Consider the following 25,918-nt stretch of genomic DNA (forward strand, 5'->3'; position numbering starts at 1 on the left):
GGTAATTCCTACTGTCCGAGAGAAGTCTCCGACACTCCCTGTCGTAAGCCGTGGTAGTTTGAATAACCACTGCTCCACCCTTATCTGCAGGTTTTATGGTAATGTTTTTGTTCATTCTCAACTCATTTATTGCCTCATTCTCCATTCTGCTCATATTTTGGAACACCCTGTGCTCGGTTTCCAAACATTTCAGTTCCTGCATGACTGCTTTTTCAAAAGCCAGCGCCTCCACCGGGAGTTGGTTATCCAGTGGCGTGAACGTTGACCTAGGTTTTAGCCCTGTGTCCGAGGTCTCCAAAAAGGGTTCCTTATCTTTGAAAAAAGCCCTCAACTTGATGGTTCTCATAAAGTCCTGCATTTCCTTATGCAGTAGAAAAATGTCAGGTTTGTTGGTGGGGACATATCCCAGGCCTTTGTTGAGTACCTTTTGTTGCAACTCAGTCAGGGGCCATGGAGTTATGTTAATCACTAGGTCCCCCTGCATGAGTGGCTGGGGTATAGTGATGGAGACACACGAGTGGCCGGGGTATATTGATGGAGTCTCATGAGTGGCTGGAGTATATTGATGGAGTCTCTTGAGTGGCTGGGGTATATTGATGGAGTCTCATGAATGGCTGGGGTATATTGATGGAGTCACATGAGTGGCTGGGGTATATTGATGGAGTCACATGAGTGGCTGGGGTATAGTGATGGAAACACATGAGTGGCTGGGGTATATTGATGGAGTCTCATGAGTGGCTGGGGTATATTGATGGAGCCACATGAGTGGCTGGGGTATATTGATGGAGTCTTATGAGTGGCTGGGGTATATTGATGGAGTCTCATGAGTGGCTGGGGTATATTGATGGAGTCACACAGGGCTGGGGTATATTGATGGAGACCCATGAGTGGCTGGGGTATATTGATGGAGTCACATGAGTGGCTGGGGTATATTGATGGAGTCACATGAGTGGCTGGGGTATATTGATAGAGTCACATGAGTGGCTGGGGTGTATTGATGGAGTCTCATGAGTGGCTGGAGTATATTGATGGAGTCACATGAGTGGCTGGGGTATATTGATGGAGTCTCACGAGTAGCTGGGGTATATGGATGGAGACCCATGAGTGGCTGGGGTATATTGATGGAGTCACACAGGGCTGGGGTATATTGATGGAGACCCATGAGTGGCTGGGGTATATTGATGGAGTCACATGAGTGGCTGGGGTATATTGATGGAGTCACATGAGTGGCTGGGGTATAGTGATGGAGATACACAAGTGGCTGGGGTATATTGATGGAGTCTCATGAGTGGCAGGGGTATATTGATGGAGTCTCATGAGTGGCAGGGGTATATTGATGGAGACACATGAGTGGCTGGCGTATATTGATGGAGTCACATTAGTGGCTGGGGTATATTGATGGAGTCACATGAGTGGCTGGGGTATATTGATGGAGTCACATGAGTGGCTGGGGTATATTGATGGAGTCACATGAGTGGCTGGGGTATATTGATGGAGTCACATGAGTGGCCGGGGTATATTGATGGAGGCACATGAGTGGCTGGGGTATATTGATGGAGACCCATGAGTGGCTGAGGTATATTGAGGGAGTCTCGTGAGTGGCTGTGGTATATTGATGGAGTCTCATGAGTGGCTGGGGTATATTGATGGAGTCTTATGAGTGGCTGGGGTATATTGATGGAGTCACATGAGTTGCTGGGGTATATTGATGGAGTCACATGAGTGGCTGGGGTATATTGATGGAGTCACATGAGTGGCTGGGGTATATTGATGGAGTCACATGAGTGGCTGGGGTATATTGATGGAGAAAAATGAGTGGCAGGGGTATATTGATGGAGTCTCATGAGTGGCAGGGGTATATTGATGGAGTCTCATGAGTGGCTGGGGTATATTGATGGAGCCACATGAGTGGCTGGGGTATATTGATGGAGTCTTATGAGTGGCTGGGGTATATTGATGGAGTCTCATGAGTGGCTGGGGTATATTGATGGAGTCACACAGGGCTGGGGTATATTGATGGAGACCCATGAGTGGCTGGGGTATATTGATGGAGTCACATGAGTGGCTGGGGTATATTGATGGTGTCACATGAGTGGCTGGGGTATAGTGATGGAGACACACGAGTGGCTGGGGTATATTGATGGAGTCTCATGAGTGGCTGGGGTATATTGATGGAGCCACATGAGTGGCTGGGGTATATTGATGGAGCCACATGAGTGGCTGGGGTATATTGATGGAGTCTTATGAGTGGCTGGGGTATATTGACGGAGTCTCATGAGTGGCTGGGGTATATTGATGGAGTCACACAGGGCTGGGGTATATTGATGGAGACCCATGAGTGGCTGGGGTATATTGATGGAGTCACATGAGTGGCTGGGGTATATTGATGGAGTCACATGAGTGGCTGGGGTATATTGATGGAGTCACATGAGTGGCTGGGGTGTATTGATGGAGTCTCATGAGTGGCTGGAGTATATTGATGGAGTCACATGAGTGGCTGGGGTATATTGATGGAGTCTCACGAGTGGCTGGGGTATATTGATGGAGACCCATGAGTGGCTGGGGTATATTGATGGAGTCACACAGGGCTGGGGTATATTGATGGAGACCCATGAGTGGCTGGGGTATATTGATGGAGTCACATGAGTGGCTGGGGTATATTGATGGAGTCACATGAGTGGCTGGGGTATAGTGATGGAGACACACGAGTGGCTGGGGTATATTGATGGAGTCTCATGAGTGGCAGGGGTATATTGATGGAGTCTCATGAGTGGCAGGGGTATATTGATGGAGACACATGAGTGGCTGGGGTATATTGATGGAGTCACATTAGTGGCTGGGGTATATTGATGGAGTCACATGAGTGGCTGGGGTATATTGATGGAGTCACATGAGTGGCTGGGGTATATTGATGGAGTCACATGAGTGGCTGGGGTATATTGATGGAGTCACATGAGTGGCCGGGGTATATTGATGGAGGCACTTGAGTGGCTGGGGTATATTAATGGAGACCCATGAGTGGCTGAGTTATATTGATGGAGTCTCGTGAGTGGCTGTGGTATATTGATGGAGTCTCATGAGTGGCTGGGGTATATTGATGGAGTCTTATGAGTGGCTGGGGTATATTGATGGAGTCACATGAGTTGCTGGGGTATATTGATGGAGTCACATGAGTGGCTGGGGTATATTGATGGAGTCACATGAGTGGCTGGGGTATATTGATGGAGTCACATGAGTGGCTGGGGTATATTGATGGAGACACATGAGTGGCAGGGGTATATTAATGGAGTCTCATGAGTGGCAGGGGTATATTGATGGAGTCTCATGAGTGGCTGTGGTATATTGATGGAGTCTCATGAGTGGCTGGGGTATATTGATGGAGTCTTATGAGTGGCTGGGGTATATTGATGGAGTCACATGAGTGGCTGGGGTATATTGATGGAGTCACATGAGTGGCTGGGGTATATTGATGTAGTCACATGAGTGGCTGGGGTATATTGATGGAGACACATGAGTGGCAGGGGTATATTGATCGAGTCTCATGAGTGGCAGGGGTATATTGATGGAGTCTCATGAGTGGCAGGGGTATATTGATGGAGTCTCATGAGTGGCAGGGGTATATTGATGGAGTCTCATGAGTGGCAGGGGTATATTGATGGAGTCACAGGAGTGGCAGGGGTATATTGATGGAGTCTCATGAGTGGCTGGGGTATATTGATGGAGTCTCATGAGTGGCAGGGGTATATTGATGGAGTCTCATGAGTGGCTGTGGTATATTGATGGAGTCTCATGAGTGGCTGGGGTATATTGATGGAGTCTTATGAGTGGCTGGGGTATATTGATGGAGTCACATGAGTGGCTGGGGTATATTGATGGAGTCACATGAGTGGCTGGGGTATATTGATGGAGTCACATGAGTGGCTGGGGTATATTGATGGAGTCACATGAGTGGCTGGGGTATATTGATGGAGACACATGAGTGGCAGGGGTATATTGATGGAGTCTCATGAGTGGCAGGGGTATATTGATGGAGTCTCATGAGTGGCAGGGGTATATTGATGGAGTCTCATGAGTGGCTGGGGTATATTGATGGAGACACATGAGTGGCAGGGGTATATTGATGGAGTCTCATGAGTGGCTGGGGTATATTGATGGAGTCTCATGAGTGGCTGGGGTATATTGATGGAGTCTTATCAGTGGCTGGGGTATATTGATGGAGTCTCATGAGTGGCTGGGGTATATTGATGGAGTCTCGTGAGTGGCTGGGGTGTATTGATGGAGTCTTGTGAGTGGCCGGGGTATATTGATGGAGTCTCATGAGTGGCTGGGGTATATTGATGGAGACCCATGAGTGGCTGAGGTATATTGATGGAGTCTCGTGAGTGGCTGTGGTATATTGATGGAGTCTCATGAGTGGCTGGGGTATATTGATGGAGTCTTATGAGTGGCTGGGGTATATTGATGGAGTCACATGAGTTGCTGGGGTATATTGATGGAGTCACATGAGTGGCTGGGGTATATTGATGGAGTCACATGAGTGGCTGGGGTATATTGATGGAGTCACATGAGTGGCTGGGGTATATTGATGGAGACACATGAGTGGCAGGGGTATATTGATGGAGTCTCATGAGTGGCTGTGGTATATTGATGGAGTCTCGTGAGTGGCTGGGGTATATTGATGGAGTCTTATGAGTGGCTGGGGTATATTGATGGAGTCACATGAGTGGCTGGGGTATATTGATGGAGTCACATGAGTGGCTGGGGTATATTGATGTAGTCACATGAGTGGCTGGGGTATATTGATGGAGACACATGAGTGGCAGGGGTATATTGATCGAGTCTCATGAGTGGCAGGGGTATATTGATGGAGTCTCATGAGTGGCAGGGGTATATTGATGGAGTCTCATGAGTGGCAGGGGTATATTGATGGAGTCTCATGAGTGGCAGGGGTATATTGATGGAGTCACAGGAGTGGCAGGGGTATATTGATGGAGTCTCATGAGTGGCTGGGGTATATTGATGGAGTCTCATGAGTGGCAGGGGTATATTGATGGAGTCTCATGAGTGGCTGTGGTATATTGATGGAGTCTCATGAGTGGCTGGGGTATATTGATGGAGTCTTATGAGTGGCTGGGGTATATTGATGGAGTCACATGAGTGGCTGGGGTATATTGATGGAGTCACATGAGTGGCTGGGGTATATTGATGGAGTCACATGAGTGGCTGGGGTATATTGATGGAGACACATGAGTGGCAGGGGTATATTGATGGAGTCTCATGAGTGGCAGGGGTATATTGATGGAGTCTCATGAGTGGCAGGGGTATATTGATGGAGTCTCATGAGTGGCTGGGGTATATTGATGGAGACACATGAGTGGCAGGGGTATATTGATGGAGTCTCATGAGTGGCTGGGGTATATTGATGGAGTCTCATGAGTGGCTGGGGTATATTGATGGAGTCTTATCAGTGGCTGGGGTATATTGATGGAGTCTCATGAGTGGCTGGGGTATATTGATGGAGTCTTGTGAGTGGCCGGGGTATATTGATGGAGTCTCGTGAGTGGCTGTGGTATATTGATGGAGTCTCGTGAGTGGCTGGGGTGTATTGATGGAGTCTTGTGAGTGGCCGGGGTATATTGATGGAGTCTCATGAGTGGCTGTGGTATATTGATGGAGTCTCATGAGTGGCTGGGGTATATTGATGGAGTCTTATGAGTGGCTGGGGTATATTGATGGAGTCTTATGAGTGGCTGGGGTATATTGATGGAGTCTCATGAGTGGCTGGGGTATATTGATGGAGTCTCATGAGTGGCTGGGGTATATTGATGGAGTCTTATGAGTTGCTGGGGTATATTGATGGAGTCTCATGAGTGGCTGGGGTATATTGATGGAGTCTTGTGAGTGGCCGGGTATTGATGGAGTCTCATGAGTGGCTGTGGTATATTGATGGAGTCTCGTGAGTGGCTGGGGTGTATTGATGGAGTCTTGTGAGTGGCTGGGGTATATTGATGGAGTCTCATGAGTGGCTGGGGTATATTGATGGAGTCTTGTGAGTGGCCGGGTATTGATGGAGTCTCATGAGTGGCTGTGGTATATTGATGGAGTCTCGTGAGTGGCTGGGGTGTATTGATGGAGTCTTGTGAGTGGCTGGGGTATATTGATGGAGTCTTATGAGTGGCTGGGGTATATTGATGGAGTCTCATGAGTGGCTGGGGTATATTGATGGAGTCTTATGAGTGGCTGGGGTATATTGATGGAGTCTTATGAGTGGCTGGGGTATATTGATGGAGACCCATGAGTGGCTGGGGTATATTGATGGAGTCTCGTGAGTGGCTGGGGTGTATTGATGGAGTCTCATGAGTGGCTGTGGTATATTGATGGAGTCTCGTGAGTGGCTGGGGTGTATTGATGGAGTCTCATGAGTGGCTGGGGTATATTGATGGAGTCTTATGAGTGGCTGAGGTATATTGATGGAGTCTTATGAGTGGCTGGGGTATATTGATGGAGTCTCATGAGTGGCTGGGGTGTATTGATGGAGTCTCATGAGTGGCTGAGGTATATTGATGGAGACCAATGAGTGGCTGGAGTATATTGATGGAGTCTCGTGAGTGGCTGGGGTATATTGATGGAGTCTCATGAGTGGCTGGGGTATATTGATGGAGACACATGAGTGTCAGGGGTATATTGATGGAGTCTCATGAGTGGCTGGGGTATATTGATGGAGTCTCATGAGTGGCTGGGGTACATTGATGGAGTCTTATGAGTGGCTGGGGTATATTGATGGAGTCTCATGAGTGGCTGGGGTATATTGATGGAGTCTTGTGAGTGGCCGGGGTATATTGATGGAGTCTCGTGAGTGGCTGTGGTATATTGATGGAGTCTCGTGAGTGGCTGGGGTGTATTGATGGAGTCTTGTGAGTGGCCGGGGTATATTGATGGAGTCTCATGAGTGGCTGTGGTATATTGATGGAGTCTTATGAGTGGCTGGGGTATATTGATGGAGTCTTATGAGTGGCTGGGGTATATTGATGGAGTCTCATGAGTGGCTGGGGTATATTGATGGAGTCTCATGAGTGGCTGGGGTATATTGATGGAGTCTTATGAGTGGCTGGGGTATATTGATGGAGTCTCATGAGTGGCTGGGGTATATTAATGGAGTCTTGTGAGTGGCCGGGGTATATTGATGGAGTCTCATGAGTGGCTGTGGTATATTGATGGAGTCTCGTGAGTGGCTGGGGTGTATTGATGGAGTCTTGTGAGTGGCTGGGGTATATTGATGGAGTCTTATGAGTGGCTGGGGTATATTGATGGAGTCTCATGAGTGGCTGGGGTATATTGATGGAGTCTTATGAGTGGCTGGGGTATATTGATGGAGACCCATGAGTGGCTGGGGTATATTGATGGAGTCTCATGAGTGGCTGTGGTATATTGATGGAGTCTCGTGAGTGGCTGGGGTGTATTGATGGAGTCTCATGAGTGGCTGGGGTATATTGATGGAGTCTTATGAGTGGCTGGGGTATATTGATGGAGTCTTATGAGTGGCTGGGGTATATTGATGGAGTCTCATGAGTGGCTGGGGTATATTGATGGAGTCTCGTGAGTGGCTGGGGTGTATTGATGGAGTCACATGAGTGGCTGTGGTATATTGATGGAGTCTCATGAGTGGCTGGGGTATATATATGGCGTCTCATGAGTGGCTGGGGTATATTGATGGAGTCTTATGAGTGGCTGGGGTATATTGATGGAGTCTCATGAGTGGCTGGGGTATATTGATGGAGTCTCGTGAGTGGCTGTGGTGTATTGATGGAGTCTCATGAGTGGCTGGGGTATATTGATGGAGTCTCATGAGTGGCTGGGGTATATTGATGGAGTCTTATGAGTGGCTGGGGTATATTGATGGAGTCTCATGAGTGGCTGGGGTATATTGATGGAGTCTCATGAGTGGCTGGGGTATATTGATGGAGTCTTATGAGTGGCTGGGGTATATTGATGGAGTCTCATGAGTGGCTGGGGTATATTGATGGAGTCTTGTGAGTGGCCGGGGTATATTGATGGAGTCTCATGAGTGGCTGTGGTATATTGATGGAGTCTCGTGAGTGGCTGGGGTGTATTGATGGAGTCTTGTGAGTGGCTGGGGTATATTGATGGAGTCTTATGAGTGGCTGGGGTATATTGATGGAGTCTCATGAGTGGCTGGGGTATATTGATGGAGTCTTATGAGTGGCTGGGGTATATTGATGAAGACCCATGAGTGGCTGGGGTATATTGATGGAGTCTTATGAGTGGCTGGGGTATATTGATGGAGTCTCGTGAGTGGCTGGGGTGTATTGATGGAGTCTCATGAGTGGCTGTGGTATATTGATGGAGTCTCGTGAGTGGCTGGGGTGTATTGATGGAGTCTCATGAGTGGCTGGGGTATATTGATGGAGTCTTATGAGTGGCTGGGGTATATTTATGGAGTCTTATGAGTGGCTGGGGTATATTGATGGAGTCTCATGAGTGGCTGGGGTATATTGATGGAGTCTCGTGAGTGGCTGGGGTGTATTGATGGAGTCACATGAGTGGCTGGGGTATATTGATGGAGTCTTATGAGTGGCTGGGGTATATTGATGGTGTCTCATGAGTGGCTGGGGTATATTGATGGAGTCTTATGAGTGGCTGGGGTATATTGATGGAGTCTCATGAGTGGCTGTGGTATATTGATGGAGTCTCATGAGTGGCTGGGGTATATTGATGGCGTCTCATGAGTGGCTGGGGTATATTGATGGAGTCTTATGAGTGGCTGGGGTATATTGATGGAGTCTCGTGAGTGGCTGGGGTATATTGATGGAGTCTCGTGAGTGGCTGGGGTGTATTGATGGAGTCACATGAGTGGCTGTGGTATATTGATGGCGTCTCATGAGTGGCTGGGGTATATTGATGGAGTCTTATGAGTGGCTGGGGTATATTGATGGAGTCTCGTGAGTGGCTGGGGTGTATTGATGGAGTCTCATGAGTGGCTGTGGTATATTGATGGAGTCTCGTGAGTGGCTGGGGTGTATTGATGGAGTCTCATGAGTGGCTGGGGTATATTGATGGAGTCTTATGAGTGGCTGGGGTATATTGATGGAGTCTTATGAGTGGCTGGGGTATATTGATGGAGTCTCATGAGTGGCTGGGGTATATTGATGGAGTCTCGTGAGTGGCTGGGTTGTATTGATGGAGTCACATGAGTGGCTGTGGTATATTGATGGAGTCTCATGAGTGGCTGGGGTATATTGATGGCGTCTCATGAGTGGCTGGGGTATATTGATGGAGTCTTATGAGTGGCTGGGGTATATTGATGGAGTCTCATGAGTGGCTGGGGTATATTGATGGAGTCTCGTGAGTGGCTGGGGTGTATTGATGGAGTCACATGAGTGGCTGTGGTATATTGATGGCGTCTCATGAGTGGCTGGGGTATATTGATGGAGTCTCATGAGTGGCTGGGGTATATTGATGGAGTCTCGTGAGTGGCTGGGGTGTATTGATGGAGTCACATGAGTGGCTGTGGTATATTGATGGCGTCTCATGAGTGGCTGGGGTATATTGATGGAGTCTTATGAGTGGCTGGGGTATATTGATGGAGTCTCATGAGTGGCTGGGGTATATTGATGGAGTCTCGTGAGTGGCTGGGGTGTATTGATGGAGTCACATGAGTGGCTGTGGTATATTGATGGCGTCTCATGAGTGGCTGGGGTATATTGATGGAGTCACATGAGTGGCTGGGGTATATTGATGGAGTCTCATGAGTGGCTGGGGTATATTGATGGAGTCTCGTGAGTGGCTGGGGTGTATTGATGGAGTCACATGAGTGGCTGTGGTATATTGATGGCGTCTCATGAGTGGCTGGGGTATATTGATGGAGTCTTATGAGTGGCTGGGGTATATTGATGGAGTCTCATGAGTGGCTGGGGTATATTGATGGAGTCTCGTGAGTGGCTGGGGTGTATTGATGGAGTCACATGAGTGGCTGTGGTATATTGATGGCGTCTCATGAGTGGCTGGGGTATATTGATGGAGTCTCATGAGTGGCTGGGGTATATTGATGGAGTCTCATGAGTGGCTGGGGTATATTGATGGAGTCTCGTGAGTGGCTGGGGTGTATTGATGGAGTCACATGAGTGGCTGTGGTATATTGATGGCGTCTCATGAGTGGCTGGGGTATATTGATGGCGTCTCATGAGTGGCTGGGGTATATTGATGGAGTCTCATGAGTGGCTGGGGTATATTGATGGAGTCTCATGAGTGGCAGGGGTATATTGATGGAGTCTCATGAGTGGCTGGGGTATATTGATGGAGTCTCATGAGTGGCTGGGGTATATTGATGGAGTCTCATGAGTGGCTGGGGTATATTGATGGAGTCTCGTGAGTGGCTGGGGTGTATTGATGGAGTCTCACAGGGGGGTCGGGTGGGGGTTGTTGCTCGCCTCTGGCTCTTGAAACCTCAGCTCTGGGGCGTTTTACAATGTATTGACCTTTTCTTGATTCAGCAGCGTCTGGCTTCAGTGGGTTCATTTTAGATCATTGTTAGTTTTTTTTGCTCCAGTCTTTGTGTTTATTGTTTGTATTTCGCCTTCGGTGGTAAATACCAGGTCACTAAAATCGGAGCAGATGCATGAAGCTTGCACTTCCGGGTCAGCACCAGTCGGAGCTACGGACAAGCAGCAGCCTCCTCACGCGGACCAGGTTTCCACTTCCGGGTCAGCAGAGGCGGAGTCAATTTTCACCAGCAGGGAATGCTCCTCGGCCTGGTACAATGGTCGCGTCATCGGAGGTTTGACGTCACTTCCGGCGGCTGCCTCTGCTTCCGGTCTGCGGCAGAGGAGGAAGTGCCGCGTGCGTGTGAGCAGGGGGCCCCATCCCCCCTCAGCCCCCGGTGCGGAGGAGCCCGGGGGGGTCTCCACGGGGTAAGGAGCTCCCAGGGCCCAGAGCAGGGGTTCAAGCCCCCTCTTCACCGCATTATTATTATCCCCCAGCCCTCCTCACCCCATTATTATACCCCTGCCCCCCTCACCCCATTATTATACCACTCCACCATAATACCCCAGCCCCCCTCACCCCATTATTATAACACCCCATCCCCCCTCACCCCATTATTATTATCATCCCCCATCCCTCCTCACCCCATTATTATACACCAGCCCCCCTCACCCGTCATTATAATACCCTATCCCTCTTCTCCCCATTATTATAACACCCCAGCCCCCCTCACCCCATTATTATAATACCCTATTCCTCTCCACCCCTTATTATAACACCCCATCCCTCTTCACCCCATTATTATAACACCCCAGCCCTCCTCACCCCATTATTATAACACCTCATCCCCCCTCACCCCATTATTACAATGCCCTATTCCTCTCCACCCCTTATTATAACACCCCCTCCCTCTTCACCCCATTATTATAACACCCCAGCCCTCCTCACCCCATTATTATAACACACCAGCCCCCCTCACCCCATTATTATAACACCCCATCCCTCTTCTCCCCATTATTATAATACCCCAACCCTCCTCACCTCATTATAATACCCCATCCCTCTTCACCCCATTATTATAACACCCCAGCCCTCCTCACCCCATTATTATAACACCCCAGCCCCCCTCACCCCATTATTATAATACCCTATTCCTCGCCACCCCTTATTATAACACCCCATCACCCCATTATTATAACACCCCAGCCCTCCTCACCCCATTATTATAACACCTCAGCCCCCCTCACCCCATTATTACAATGCCCTATTCCTCTCCACCCCTTATTATAACACCCCATCCCTCTTCACCCCATTATTATAACACCCCAGCCCTCCTCACCCCATTATTATAACACACCAGCCCCCCTCACCCCATTATTATAATACCCTATTCCTCTCCACCCCTTATTATAACACCCCATCCCTCTTCACCCCATTATTATAACACCCCAGCCCTCCTCACCCCATTATTATAACACCTCAGCCCCCCTCACCCCATTATTACAATGCCCTATTCCTCTCCACCCCTTATTATAACACCCCCTCCCTCTTCACCCCATTATTATAACACCCCAGCCCTCCTCACCCCATTATTATAACACACCAGCCCCCCTCACCCCATTATTATAACACCCCATCCCTCTTCTCCCCATTATTATAATACCCCAACCCTCCTCACCTCATTATAATACCCCATCCCTCTTCACCCCATTATTATAACACCCCAGCCCTCCTCACCCCATTATTATAACACCCCAGCCCCCTCACCCCATTATTATAATACCCTATTCCTCTCCACCCCTTATTATAACACCCCATCACCCCATTATTATAACACCCCAGCCCTCCTCACCCCATTATTATAACACCTCAGCCCCCCTCACCCCATTATTACAATGCCCTATTCATCTCCACCCCTTATTATAACACCCCATCCCTCTTCACCCCATTATTATAACACCCCAGCCCTCCTCACCCCATTATTATAACACACCAGCCCCCCTCACCCCATTATTATAATACCCTATTCCTCTCCACCCCTTATTATAACACCCCATCCCTCTTCACCCCATTATTATAACACCCCAGCCCTCCTCACCCCATTATTATTATTATCACTCCATAAGCTGTAAGCTCTTTTTTACTTCTTAAGTGCGGTTACGCTGCACTTTGTTGTACCTTCTGGTAGCTGATTTTTGGACCAACGTAATTTGTTTTTAGATCAGACATATGCCATGGAGGTTTAAAAGTCCCTGGGTTCTTGATGGCTGCTAAGTTATGTTTCCTTTTCTCTCTTAAGTCACGGTATAGTGATCTAATAATAAATCACAGTTTGTTTGGAGATGTTTACCTGTTGGGGACTCACTCAAGATGTTCAGTTCCCTGAATGATTGTTTGCATATGTTGAATCAAACCGGCCAGACCGTGCTCCACTTTAGCCGCCTTAGTAAAGAGTTTTTTTCTTCCTTTAGAGCGCTCTCTAACAGTTAAGGCCATGAGTGACTCAAGTAAGAGATTACTAACAAAGGCATAGTCCAAACTGGAAATGCCCAATATATGTGAGCGTGGGTTTACGAGACAGCCTTTTTGATGTCTTAAAAGCCTGAAATGAAATAAGATTATATGTGTGTAAAGAATCATTCATTTTCCTTGCAAGATGATCCACGCCAGTTGGCTGAATGTCAGCTGATTACCCAAATTGGGCAAGTTAAAGTCTCCAATTATAATACCTCATATGTTTAAAACCATCAAATGAGGTTGTTGAGTGCCTTACAAAAAGCCTTCTGCTGTTGGTTTCCTGTCAAACCTCCGGAGATTTTTAGTAAACGTTAACTAATAGAAGTGGTTTAGCACAGCTATCTAAGTGGAACCCATGGATTATACCCTGTGCACCCCCTCCTTCTTTTATGAAATACCCTCATTCCTCAGGACCTAGCCCACTGGGGGGCTACAGTGAAAACAAACACGGAAGACCGCACATGTTTTTTTTCCTCCCAATTTTGCTGCAAATTTGCATGTCAACCTGCGATTCGATGCAAAATTGAAAAGGCTCAGGGTATTCCTACCCTGCCCCCTTGTCTTTTTTGTAACATTATTATTTGCCAGCACTTCTTGGTTAAAGTGCTGCCAGTCAATCAGATCTCTGCACGAGATCAGCAAGATTTACGGAGAGTCACGTACCTAGATATTCAAATGTGGTTTTCCTTTAATATCTCAAAATCTACGGAACAGCTTTTCACAAAAGCACGATTTCTGGACCAATATCTAACTTTCTGCCAAATTTGGTGTAATTTCATGCAGCGGTTCGTGCTGTAGACCTGTTCAAAATCCCTATGGGGGGAAAAAACTTTTTCGCACCCTACCTTTTTTCTCAACCCCTACTTGATAAATTACCCAAAACGTTCAGCACTGCAACTGAAGTGAATAGCAAACAAATTTGGAAAATTTTGTGAAGATTCGTCAAACTTCACCAGAGTTATTGGAAGAACAAAAAACACTTTTCTTATTGAAACTATATCCTATCCATAACTACCTACTGGTGACCGCCAGTGGGTAATAGATATATATATATATATATATATCTAGATCTGTTTATGTAACAGTCTCCCTGACCTCCTTAATTTATATCAAGGGTGAGTAGATTGTGCTCACCAAAGCCACCGCCAGAGACTGGTGTCGCACCTCTCAGATCCAAAAACATTAGTCAAGATGAATGAGCTCTTTACTTGAAAATACTCTCCCAGAATATAAATCTGGCCCAATGTGCCCTCCTCTATATGGTCACCACTTACTTCTCACCGTTTCCTGTTAGTTGAGTGGAAAGAGCTGCTCCCTGTAAATGCTTTCACCTTAACCCCCTTGTGAGGGAAGATGACCGCCCAAGTCAGTGGGCGACTTAATATACGGCTGCAGCACCTATACACCAAGGCAATGACAGACTTCACAGAAACCTTACACCCTGATGCTTCTGCATCACATAACTCACATCTAGCAGCGGTCCTCGCTGCTGTCAGCAGTGACCTCCTAGGTTTCCTAGGACTCCATCCTGCACTCTGGTGGTGGTGCTGCTCTTGCATTACCCATCTCCCCCATACCTCTACATAGTCCCATGTGCATTACATCACCTCTGGGCCACCCAACTCCAGTGCCTGCAGTAACTCATTTGTGTGTGTCACTCACCTGCATCCAGGGTGGGCTCTAAAGCTTTAAATATGCATCGGCTACCTGTTGTTAAAAACTAAATTTGTGGAACACAGTTGAGCCTGCAAACTTCAGGCCAGTCGCCTATATTGATTAAAACTCCTGAGAAGGTGCTTATAATGCCAATGCCAAACTACTACGAGGCAAAATAATTACTGGGTGATTAAGTGCACCATCATGAAAGGATCAACCAGCCTCAGAAATATGCTGTTGAGTTATGCTTGGCATACCAGACCATGCAGGTTGTGAGTTATGGTGTATTTACCCCCATAGTGCTATCCACGTTATTTCCTTAGGCCTCCTTCTGACCCCATGCTTTTCACGGCTAGGGTTTTACATATGCCCCGATGATACACAGTTATTGTCAGTGTAATGTCATGTCACTTTTACTTGAGGAGGTTCAGTAATAGAGACAGTAGAACGTAGAGAGAGGGAAGTGAGGTGGCACCGAGAAAAGAGGACAGTGAGCATCTGTCTAGCGGATGCAAGACAGATAATGGATGTGAAAGTGCATGAGTCACGGGTACAAGGTGCCCATGAATGTAGGAAAGGACTGAGGCATAAGACTGGTGGGGGGAGAAAACTGAGGCACAGACAGGTGGGGAAACGTTACCAAGGCAAAAAGAAGATGTGTGGAGAGCAAGGCTTGCAAAATAAGTGTGTGCAAGACATGGCTGTGGAAGAAGGAATGAGACTTGTTGAGATGGACTAGGTGCGTGGGGACTGTGAATTTGAAGGCTTCTAAACAGTGACATGCTAGATCATAAAGGCGTTTAATATTTTCATTGTTAAAGCAGATCATAAAAAAATGTAAAATGACATGTGACACTATGAAGCGCGAGGATACCCTTGCAGGTGACTGTGAGCTTTACAAATTAAACTTCTGAGGAGCCAAAGATCTATGTTTTCAAACTAAAACAGATAACTTAGGTTTCTGTTCAGTCCTGTTTCCTGGTTAGTTTGGGGGCACTGCACTCTATAAACAATCAGCAATAGAACATTTGTGGTGGAATATTCCTATAGGCTCGCTACTCTGGTGCTTATACAACAAGGTATTTACTTACTCTAAAAGCAGCAAAAATTCACTGCCATTTAAGGACTAAATACGATGGATACTAATAAACTCTGCTTTGAGTTAAACTTAATTGCAAACTATTAGATTTGGCCGTCTAGGCAGGGTCACCCTCAGATGTTTGCCTTTAGTTTCTGACCTCTTTTTTGTTGGAATTAAGAATCTGTGCACTTTACCACTGCTTAAGTGCTTGTGCTCTCATCTAAAACATGGTAAAATTGGCCCACACCTTATCGGCACATTCAATTTACGTCCACGTCCCTAGTATTTGTAGTACTATATGTACCCAGGGCCTGTAAATGAAATATTACTAGTGGGCCTGCAGCACTCATTGTGTTACCCACTAAAGTAGCCCCATAAAACATGTCTCAGACCCTCTATTGTAGCCTGTTGTTCAGTTTTAAACTGCCATTTCGATGTGCCTAAATAAACCGCTTACCAGGCCTAAACCTTCCTTTTTAGGGCTCGGCTATAACGCGCTTAAAGCGCGTTCTCGCCAGAGAACTATTGTCGGCGTCTCAGCAGTCTGAGACGCCGAAGGGAGACAAGACCTGGCCGCGCGCAGCGTTTTTCCATAGGATAACGTTGTGCGCGCAGCCAGGTCTTGTCTCCACGGCATGCATGGCAGGCCGGATCGCGTCGCGCGCCTCTGTGGAATGCAGGGGGAGTCTGCAGAGAGGCGCGCGGCTCTGATAACACGCTCCATGTGTTAGTTATTACAGCCCGCCCACTCACAGCGCTGATGCTTTGCACTGAAGCCATTTTCAATTATGTATGCTTAAAGACATTACTGAGAACAGAGACAAGGAGTCAAATTGGTTTTTGAAGAAAGGTGGTATTATTCACCAAGGACAAGGGGTATTAGATGTACATTTACAGTTAGGGACAGCACTGTAAAGATTAGATCTTGTGACAACCCAGTGGCACTTGGTGCAAGGTGCTATATACAGTTTAAAGTGAAATAAAAAAGTGCAAGTGCTTAAAAAACAGCATTTGGTGGCGCATAGAGTATATTGTATACATCAATTACAGCTTCAATTACAGTACAAGTTACAGTCACTTGGAAAGGGTTAGTTTCTTGTAAGAGCTGAATGTGTCATATGCGTCTTTTAATTCAAGCTGTGTGGTCGACGGCGTTTCGATCCCCTTTGGTCGGGATCGTCATCAGGACGGGGTTGTCGATAAGTACAGTGCTGTGGAAGGATGAAGGGAAGAATGAGTGTGGTTCACCTGGGGGGCGGGAAGTGAGGGTGCAGCAGCACTCAAGGGTCTAACTCGTAAAGGTATACTGTGTTTAGGGAATGGTGGTGGTGGTGGTGGCCAGAAAGGGAAGAAGAGTGAGATTGGGGGTGCCTATTGTGAAGGTTGGAAAAAATTCTGGGTGGGATCGTGTTCCACAATAATAAATGATTGGATGAACACTTACAGGAGGCCAAGCAGGGATGCGTGGCTTGTGGCATTCGGGGGAACTGTGCGCCGGTAGCTGCAGGAAAAAGGGTAAGTATAAGTATAGGCACGTTTGTGTGAGAGTAACCAAGGGCGCAAGGGGAGTTAATACCTGGTCGCGGTGAGGTCCTGGGTCTGCTCACGAAGTTGGGCAGCGTCTGTGTGAAGGGAAACAGATAGCGTGCGGTCAATGCCACCGTTGTGGAACAGGCGTGCAATTGAGCAGCGCGAGCTAAGGGCGTAGTCTCTGTCCAGGGGAGAGGCGCTTACCTGAAGATTTAAGGGCACAGAAGGCGGAGGCTCATCTGGCGAGGTCAGTCAGCAGTGAATGCGATAACAGACCGCATCTGCACCGTGTACTAGGAGATATGAAGGATGCCGCGAGGGGGAGGCGGGGAAGTGGGCGTGTGCCGGGGGCGGGATCTGCGACTGAATGCAGATGTGTCGCGAGGTGATTGGAGTGGTGCTGCGAGGTGGGCGGGGTCAGGGCGGGGAGGCGAACAGTTCCTAAGGAAACCGGAGAAACAGGAAGTGTCAGAACCAGGGCGGACACATTGGCTAGGTGGCTAAAGCTGACTCGAAATTTGGGGTCCTGTGTGAATATAGCCGGGGTGTTCCGGATTTGTAGGCCTAGAGGAATTACACCAGACCGTAGGTAATCTGTAAGCATACGTGCATGTAGATCCGTTCTGATCTGTTTCTTCTTTAGTTTCTCCAGTTGATCCTGACACTTCCTGTTTCTCCGGTTTCCTTAGGAACTGTTCGCCTCCCCGCCCTGACCCCGCCCACCTCGCAGCACCACTCCAATCACCTCGCGACACATCTGCATTCAGTCGCAGATCCCGCCCCCGGCACACGCCCACTTCCCCGCCTCCCCCTCGCGGCATCCTTCATATCTCCTAGTACACGGTGCAGATGCGGTCTGTTATCGCATTCACTGCTGACTGACCTCGCCAGATGAGCCTCCGCCTTCTGTGCCCTTAAATCTTCAGGTAAGCGCCTCTCCCCTGGACAGAGACTACGCCCTTAGCTCGCGCTGCTCAATTGCACGCCTGTTCCACAACGGTGGCATTGACCGCACGCTATCTGTTTCCCTTCACACAGACGCTGCCCAACTTCGTGAGCAGACCCAGGACCTCACCGCGACCAGGTATTAACTCCCCTTGCGCCCTTGGTTACTCTCACACAAACGTGCCTATACTTATACTTACCCTTTTTCCTGCAGCTACCGGCGCACAGTTCCCCCGAATGCCACAAGCCACGCATCCCTGCTTGGCCTCCTGTAAGTGTTCATCCAATCATTTATTATTGTGGAACACGATCCCACCCAGAATTTTTTCCAACCTTCACAATAGGCACCCCCAATCTCACTCTTCTTCCCTTTCTGGCCACCACCACCACCACCATTCCCTAAACACAGTATACCTTTACGAGTTAGACCCTTGAGTGCTGCTGCACCCTCACTTCCCGCCCCCCAGGTGAACCACACTCATTCTTCCCTTCATCCTTCCACAGCACTGTACTTATCGACAACCCCGTCCTGATGACGATCCCGACCAAAGGGGATCGAAACGCCGTCGACCACACAGCTTGAATTAAAAGACGCATATGACACATTCAGCTCTTACAAGAAACTAACCCTTTCCAAGTGACTGTAACTTGTACTGTAATTGAAGCTGTAATTGATGTATACAATATACTCTATGCGCCACCAAATGCTGTTTTTTAAGCACTTGCACTTTTTTATTTCACTTTAAACTGTATATAGCACCTTGCACCAAGTGCCACTGGGTTGTCACAAGATCTAATCTTTACAGTGCTGTCCCTAACTGTAAATGTACATCTAATACCCCTTGTCCTTGGTGAATAATACCACCTTTCTTCAAAAACCAATTTGACTCCTTGTCTCTGTTCTCAGTAATGTCTTTAAGCATACATAATTGAAATTGTCTCTCAATAATACCTGTTGGGAATTGTTTTTTGTTTACATAACATACCCATCCCAACGTGGTTTATGGGTTTCCTCCTGTTCTTCCTATAACTTGCACTGAAGCCAGTCAATATCTGTGTACATGCCTATCACGAAACATATTCTGTACTTAAAAGTGCAGTTCAGATTTCGAGATCTTCATCCATCACTTCCCATTCCACCTCTAATAAGGTAGCCTAGATTCCATGGCGAGTTTCCGGATTGCTCCTGCCTAACATCTGAAACAGGTCTGACAGACCTATATGTGAACAAAAAAAAACATTTATTGTGCTTGTAAACTAGCCAACACGGGTGAGAACCCTGCTTCTCTGAGATAGGCTCTGGTTTCTTTCTCCTGATCCCTGGCTGTGTTAGGACATTGTATTTCCTCCTGCGTCACACATCCGTCCATACACCAGGAACGAAAGCCGAACCTGAGGTGTGGTCATCAACGTGATGCTTGCATCTGCGGGAACAGAAGATACCCACCGCCTCTTGCAGCTTCAAAAACAAAAAGTCCATGATTTTTTTTTAAACGAAAAACAAACAATTTATTATTTTATTTTTAAATCCTACACAAACTTCTCGTCAAAAAAAGCTAAGCATTGGAGTTACATGACACTGCAATGAAAAATTAACATATAAGCAGGACCCTAGCTGCGTGTTGGTGTTTACCCCCCAAAACGACGTGCAGCAGACTCGCAGTACACAAACACAGTAGGCTGCATGCACAGAAACGGACACCACCCGTGCTTAATTTGTAAAAACAAAAAGTGCCAGGGCTTTCATTTGTAAAAAATTAAGTGAAAGGGCACTCGTCAGGAGGCTACTGTAGTTAGCCATACACATTACGCGACTTTGAGCTATTGGCATTGTAAATGACAATGACTTTTATTTATATTTTTGTTTTTAAAACCTAAATAAAAGACCTTGTCATTTACAGTGTCAAGACCTTAAACTCGCGTTCATTTACAATGCTAATAGCTCTAACTTTTGCAATGCCGAGACCGTTGCATTGTAAATGCTTGTTTTAATACTTATCAGTCACTCCCAAGGTGAGCCTAACAGCTCTTGGGCAGGGTGCGTGGTATTTTTAAAAGGACATGTGGGTTTAAGTTTTACATGTTTTACATGTTCTGTTAAATTGTTTTTCACTATTATAAGGCCTATCTCTCCCATAGACTAATATCAGGTTGCCTTATTACACTTAATACAGGATGACTGGGGCAGAACTGCACCAATCCCCCTTACACTTCAAAGGGCGGTCCCTCCTGCATACACAAAAGACTTGACACTAGACTTTTTGTCACCCCAGATATTTGGAAGTCACACCCAGAAAGAGCAGGCAAGTGGGCCAGGTGTTGCCTCCCACACAAAGGCTGGCATTGGGGAGAAAAGGTTGCACACTCTGACCCCAAATAGGATCACTTCTGAAGCTGTGTAAAACTCGGAAGGACTGCTCTGCTACCCTTTTGCCGGAAGGGCTGCCTTGCTCCTTGAACGATGCCCTACTGCCAGAATAAGGAAGACATGACCTGGTTCTCGAACCTAGGGCCACCAAAGTGACTTCAAGGGCAAGTTGGTTGACATCCTGTGTGAGCTTCAGGGACAGAACAAGCTCCAGTGGCTTTGCACCTTGCTGCTGGCCTCAGCTGGTGTGATTCCTAACCCTCCAAGTGGTGCCGTCTGTGCCCAGGACCCTTGGAAGTGGTGTTGGTGGTTGTGTTCCAGCCTGACCCTAAAACCTGGGACTTGAACATATGTTTCAAGAAAGAGTACTCTGAGAACCGACATGAAACTGGGACCCACCTGCATGCTGATCTGATGAAAGTGCATCAATAGTGGGATTGACATCCCAGCGGCTCGTACTATGTTCTCTGCAGCAACAAATCCTTTTTGGTGGAACTTCTTGATGAATGTATCCGGCCTCGTGGAACCCTCTTAGACTAAAGGCTGTTGCCTCATCCCACTGGAAGAATCAGACTTTTAAAAAAAACATCTACGTCCGAAGGTAAAAGTGTTCACTGTTACCATGTCCAACAGTTCCCCTAAGACCTCTCCTTGGACACAGCCTGCTACCTTTCCCCACTAATGAATTTACCTTCTCCAGGAAATCTTCAAGAATTTTAATAGTTCCAAAGGTAAGCCGAGACCAGGCCCAATCCCCCTTTGTATCTGACCTGCGCTTCATTGTCGACCTTTACTTTTTACTTTGGCCCACTCTTGTACATCAAGATGCTCGCGATTGGTGCTTTGTTGTCCTTTTTGGTGCTATTTTTCACTACAAATTGTACAAATTCACTACTCTGGTTCTACTGATTGGATGTAATTCATTTTGGTGTCCTTTTGTTATTTTAAGACGTACTCTATTTTTCTAAATTGGTTTGGGATTTTTATTGTATTGGGTTTGCTGCATAAATACTTCACACATTGAATCTAAGTTAACCCTGACTGCTTTTGTGCCCAGCTGTCAGAGGGTTAATCACAAGTGAATTTAGTGACTTTCTGTGGTTCACCCTGACATGAATTGTGGTTGTTGCCTGAGTGGTACTTCCACCCCCTCAACCAATGATCTGACGTTTAACACAAACCAATATTTAAATTCAGATGGAAGTGGTTATTTTTTCCTAGTTTCAAGTAAGATCTTGTAGTTCCAGTTTAGTTACATTGAAAGAAGGGGGTGGGAATCTCTGGTATTCAGGAATATGTCCTCAAAAGGTTATATTTATTTCTTCATATACTTTGGGTTTTGTGCTGCTGGTGTCCACATGCCTGGCCTCTGTACTCCTAATTAAAGGTGATCAGGGAATTTACAAATAATATGATTGCAGAAATTTTGTAAATGAATGCAGGCTTTATCACTGAGGTTTGCTTCATGTGTGTAGGTTAGTAGGTTCATTTTTTTTTTAATTAATATTTTTAAGGTAGTTGTATTTGTTTTGCACACATGGAAATGGGTACAAAGTTTCAGAATTGCAATGTTCCCTGCTAATTCATTTTCAAGTAGTTTGCATGCCATGTCCTAATCAGTTCTCTTATTGTATGTGTTTTATAAGAAGGTAGGTTTTTCTGTGGTCATCTACATACAGACTATTTAACTGATTTTAGATCACTTTTCATTCAACAGATAGAAGACACATGCTGAATTACTGGATTATATCAAAAATGTGGAAGAAGAGTTGAAAGTGAATGCTACCAGTTTTCTAAAACAAACACTTCCAACAAGATAAAGAGGAACCTAAGCATGAACAACCCCTGCCTGAGAAAAAAGGGAAGCGCTACCCTGTGGCTGCAGGTCTCTGAGCTATGTACCTACATACCCTGAGACTCTCATCATCAAAATCCAAGCAAGTCCACAACACTGGCTCTCTACATCAATACAATATACCAACTTTGCACCTGAGATTGACAGTATCAGTGTTCATCTTTATAAAACAATACCATCCATTATCTTTGGTAGTCCTTTTTCTGTGTTTGTCCCTTATATCACATCAAAGAGAGGTAGAAACCTCGACTGAGAAGCATTTTGTAAGTGCTTTTGACACAATTCAGCAATTTGAGGAAATCTTATAAACCTGCATTGGAAACTCCAGGCATGCACTCGGGGTGATCATATCTATAACGTTTCATTATGCACAATGGATGATCAGCAAAGTCCAGCATTTCCTGTCTGCAAGCATAACTAACCCAGAGACGCTAAGCCATAGATAAAGGTCAGGCAGAAGACACCTTGCTAAGAGCTATAGACTCTCTTCTCTTCAGGAAAATCAAAAAGGTGAGATACCTAATGTATGCAGTGACTGAGGAAAAGCTTCACTCAGACATTAAAACTAACTTCAGACCAGCAGGTATAGGCAGATGTAAGACGATCCAGGTGATGTGAGTTTGGGCAGTATTCAATCTAACCTCTCATCTGTGAACAAACGCAGGAGAAAGGCAAACAGGTGCACTGAGTGAGGCAAGAGTTTTAATGGGCCATCAAATCTAGCATCTCATTAGCAAAAACACACAGGTGCAGTGATTGTGGGAATAGCTTTACTCGATTATCAACTCTAACGTCACATCAACGAATACACACAGGAGAAAAACCATACAGGTTCAGTGACTAGGTCAAATGCTTTGTTGAAGCATCAAAACTAAGGGCACATAAGCAAACACCCTCAAGTGAAAAAACATATAAGTACAGTGTATGTAGGAAGAGCTTTAGTCAGTATAACTCATGGCCCATCGCCAACTCCACACAGAAGAAAAACCATACTGGTGCAGTGAATGTGGCAAGAGTTATAATGAGTCCTCAAAACTGACATCTCATCAGCGAATACACACTGGAGAAAAACCATACAAGTGCATTGAATGTGGGAGTGGCTTTACTGATTCATCACAACTAAACAGACATCAACAAACACACACAAGAGAAAAACCATACAGGTGCAGTGAATGTGGCAGTGGCTTTTCTGATTCATCAAAACTAAAGAGACATGAGCGAATACACACAAGAGAAAAACCATACAGGTGCAGTGAATGTGGCAGTGGCTTTATTGATTCATCAAAACTAAAGAGACATCAGCGAATACATACCGGAGAAAAACCATACAAGTGCAATGAATGTGGGAATTGCTTTATTGAATCATCAAAACTAAAGATACATCAGAGAACACACACAGGAGAAAAACCATACAGATGCAGTGAATGTGGGAAGAGTTTTACTCAGTCAACAACACTATTAAATCATCAAAAAACACACACTGGGGAAAAACCTTACCAATGCAGTGAGTGTGGGAAGAGCTTTAATCAATCATCAAATCTGAAATCTCATCAGCGAATACACACCGGAGAAAAACCATACATCTGCAATGAATGTGGAAAGAGCTTTAAGGACTTATCAAAACTAAGGATACATCAGCGAACACACACAGGTGAAAAACCATATACTTGTATTGAGTGTGGCAAGAGCTTTAGTGACCCATCAGCCTTAGTATCTCATCAGCGAAGACACACCGGAAAAACACCAAATGGATGCAGTGACCGTGGGAAGAACTTTAATCGATCATCGAATCTGAAATCTCATCCACAAATACACACAGGAGAAAAACCATACAGATGCAATGAATGTGGGAAGAGCTTTAATCAGTCAATAAAACTATTGAATCATCAACGAACACACACTAGAGAAAAACCATATATATGCAATGAGTGTGGGAAGAGGTTTAAGCAGTCAGCAAATTTGAAATCTCATCAGCAAATACACACAGGAGAAAAACTATACAGATGCAATGAATGTGGTAAGAACTTTACTCGGTCACTGACACTATTGAATCATCAACGAACACACACTGGCGAAAAACCGTATAGATGTGATGAGTGTGGGAAAAGCTTTAGCATATCCTCAAATCTGAAATATCATCAGCGAATACACACGGGAGAAAAACCATACTCCTGCAATGAATGCGGGAAGAGCTTTGCTCAGTCAGTGACACTATTGGCTCATCAGCGAATACACACAGGAGAAAAACCATACAAGTGCAATGAATGTGGGAATTGCTTTACTAAATCATCAAAACTAAAGATACATCAAAGAACACACACAGGAGAAAAACCATACAGATGCAGTGAATGTGGGAAGAGTTTTACTGAGTCAACACCTCTATTAAATCATCAAAAAACACACACTGGAGAAAAACCTTACCGATGCAGTGAGTGTGGGAAGAGCTTTAATCAATCATCAAATCTGAAATCTCATCAGCGAATACACACAGGAGAAAAACCATACATCTGCAATGAATGTGGAAAGAGCTTTAAGGACTTGTCAAAACTAAGGATACATCAGCGAACACACACAGGTGAAAAACCATATACTTGCAGTGAATGTGGCAAGAGCTTTAGTGACCCATCAGCCTTAGGATCTCATCAGCGAAGCCACACCTGAAAAACACCATATAGATGCAGTGACAGTGGGAAGAACTTTAATCGATCATTTAATCTGAAATCTCATCAGCGGAAACACACAGGAGAAAAACCATACATATGCAAGGTATGGTATGTGGAAAGACCTTTGCTCAGTCAACAACACTATTGAATCATCACCGAACACACACTGGAGAAAAAACATATATATGCAATGAGTGTGGGAAGAGCTTTACTGAGTCAATGACAGTATTGAATCATCAACGCCGCGGCCAGGGCGACTGACGCTGGAATCTGGGGACCACGGTTCGATCCCCGGCTCCGGCAGCAGGTTAGCCCAGCACCATGTGACTCTGGGCAATAGCTCGCTTAATCTTCCTGACGGCCCCCAGCGCCTAGAGACCCTTACGGGTGATTGTGCGCTTTAAAAAAAAACAACAAAAAAAAACGAACACACACAGGAGAAAAACCATATAGAGGCGGTGAGTGTGAAAAGAGCTTTAATCGACCTTCAGTTCTGAAATATCATCAACGAATACACCCAGGAGAAAAACATAGGTGCAATGAGTGCAGGAAGTACTTTACTCAGTCAAAGTCACTGTTGAAGCATCAGTAAATACACAGAGGAGACAAAATTATGCAGGGATAATGAATGTTGGAAGTACTTTACGCAGTCAAGCACATGCGCATCGAGCAAGCGAGACTATAGGGGCTCATCCAGACTTTATCTAACTTGCAAGGAATCGTGGCGATTCCTTGCAGTGCCCGTGACTTTTAAGCTCAATGCGCATGTGCATTGAGCTTAAAAGCGCGTGCACAGCCGCCCG

The 25,918-nt window shown here is 46.2% G+C and overlaps 1 protein-coding gene across 1 annotated transcript in view; it reads left to right on the forward strand.

Moving 5' to 3' along the window:
* The window catches only part of LOC144799441 (uncharacterized), a 282,889-nt gene extending 257,175 nt beyond the window's left edge, over positions 1-25,714 (forward strand). Inside the window, 2 exon segments of the mRNA XM_078670744.1 lie at positions 23,435-25,218; positions 25,221-25,714. Of these exon segments, the coding sequence (XP_078526870.1) occupies positions 23,435-25,218; positions 25,221-25,376 (1,940 nt within the window). The 3' untranslated portion in view covers positions 25,377-25,714.
* The last annotated feature ends 204 nt before the right edge of the window (positions 25,715-25,918 follow it).

Source organism: Lissotriton helveticus, chromosome 12 (genome assembly GCF_964261635.1).
Source record: "Lissotriton helveticus chromosome 12, aLisHel1.1, whole genome shotgun sequence".
In the NCBI taxonomy this organism is placed as follows: Eukaryota; Metazoa; Chordata; class Amphibia; order Caudata; family Salamandridae; genus Lissotriton; species Lissotriton helveticus.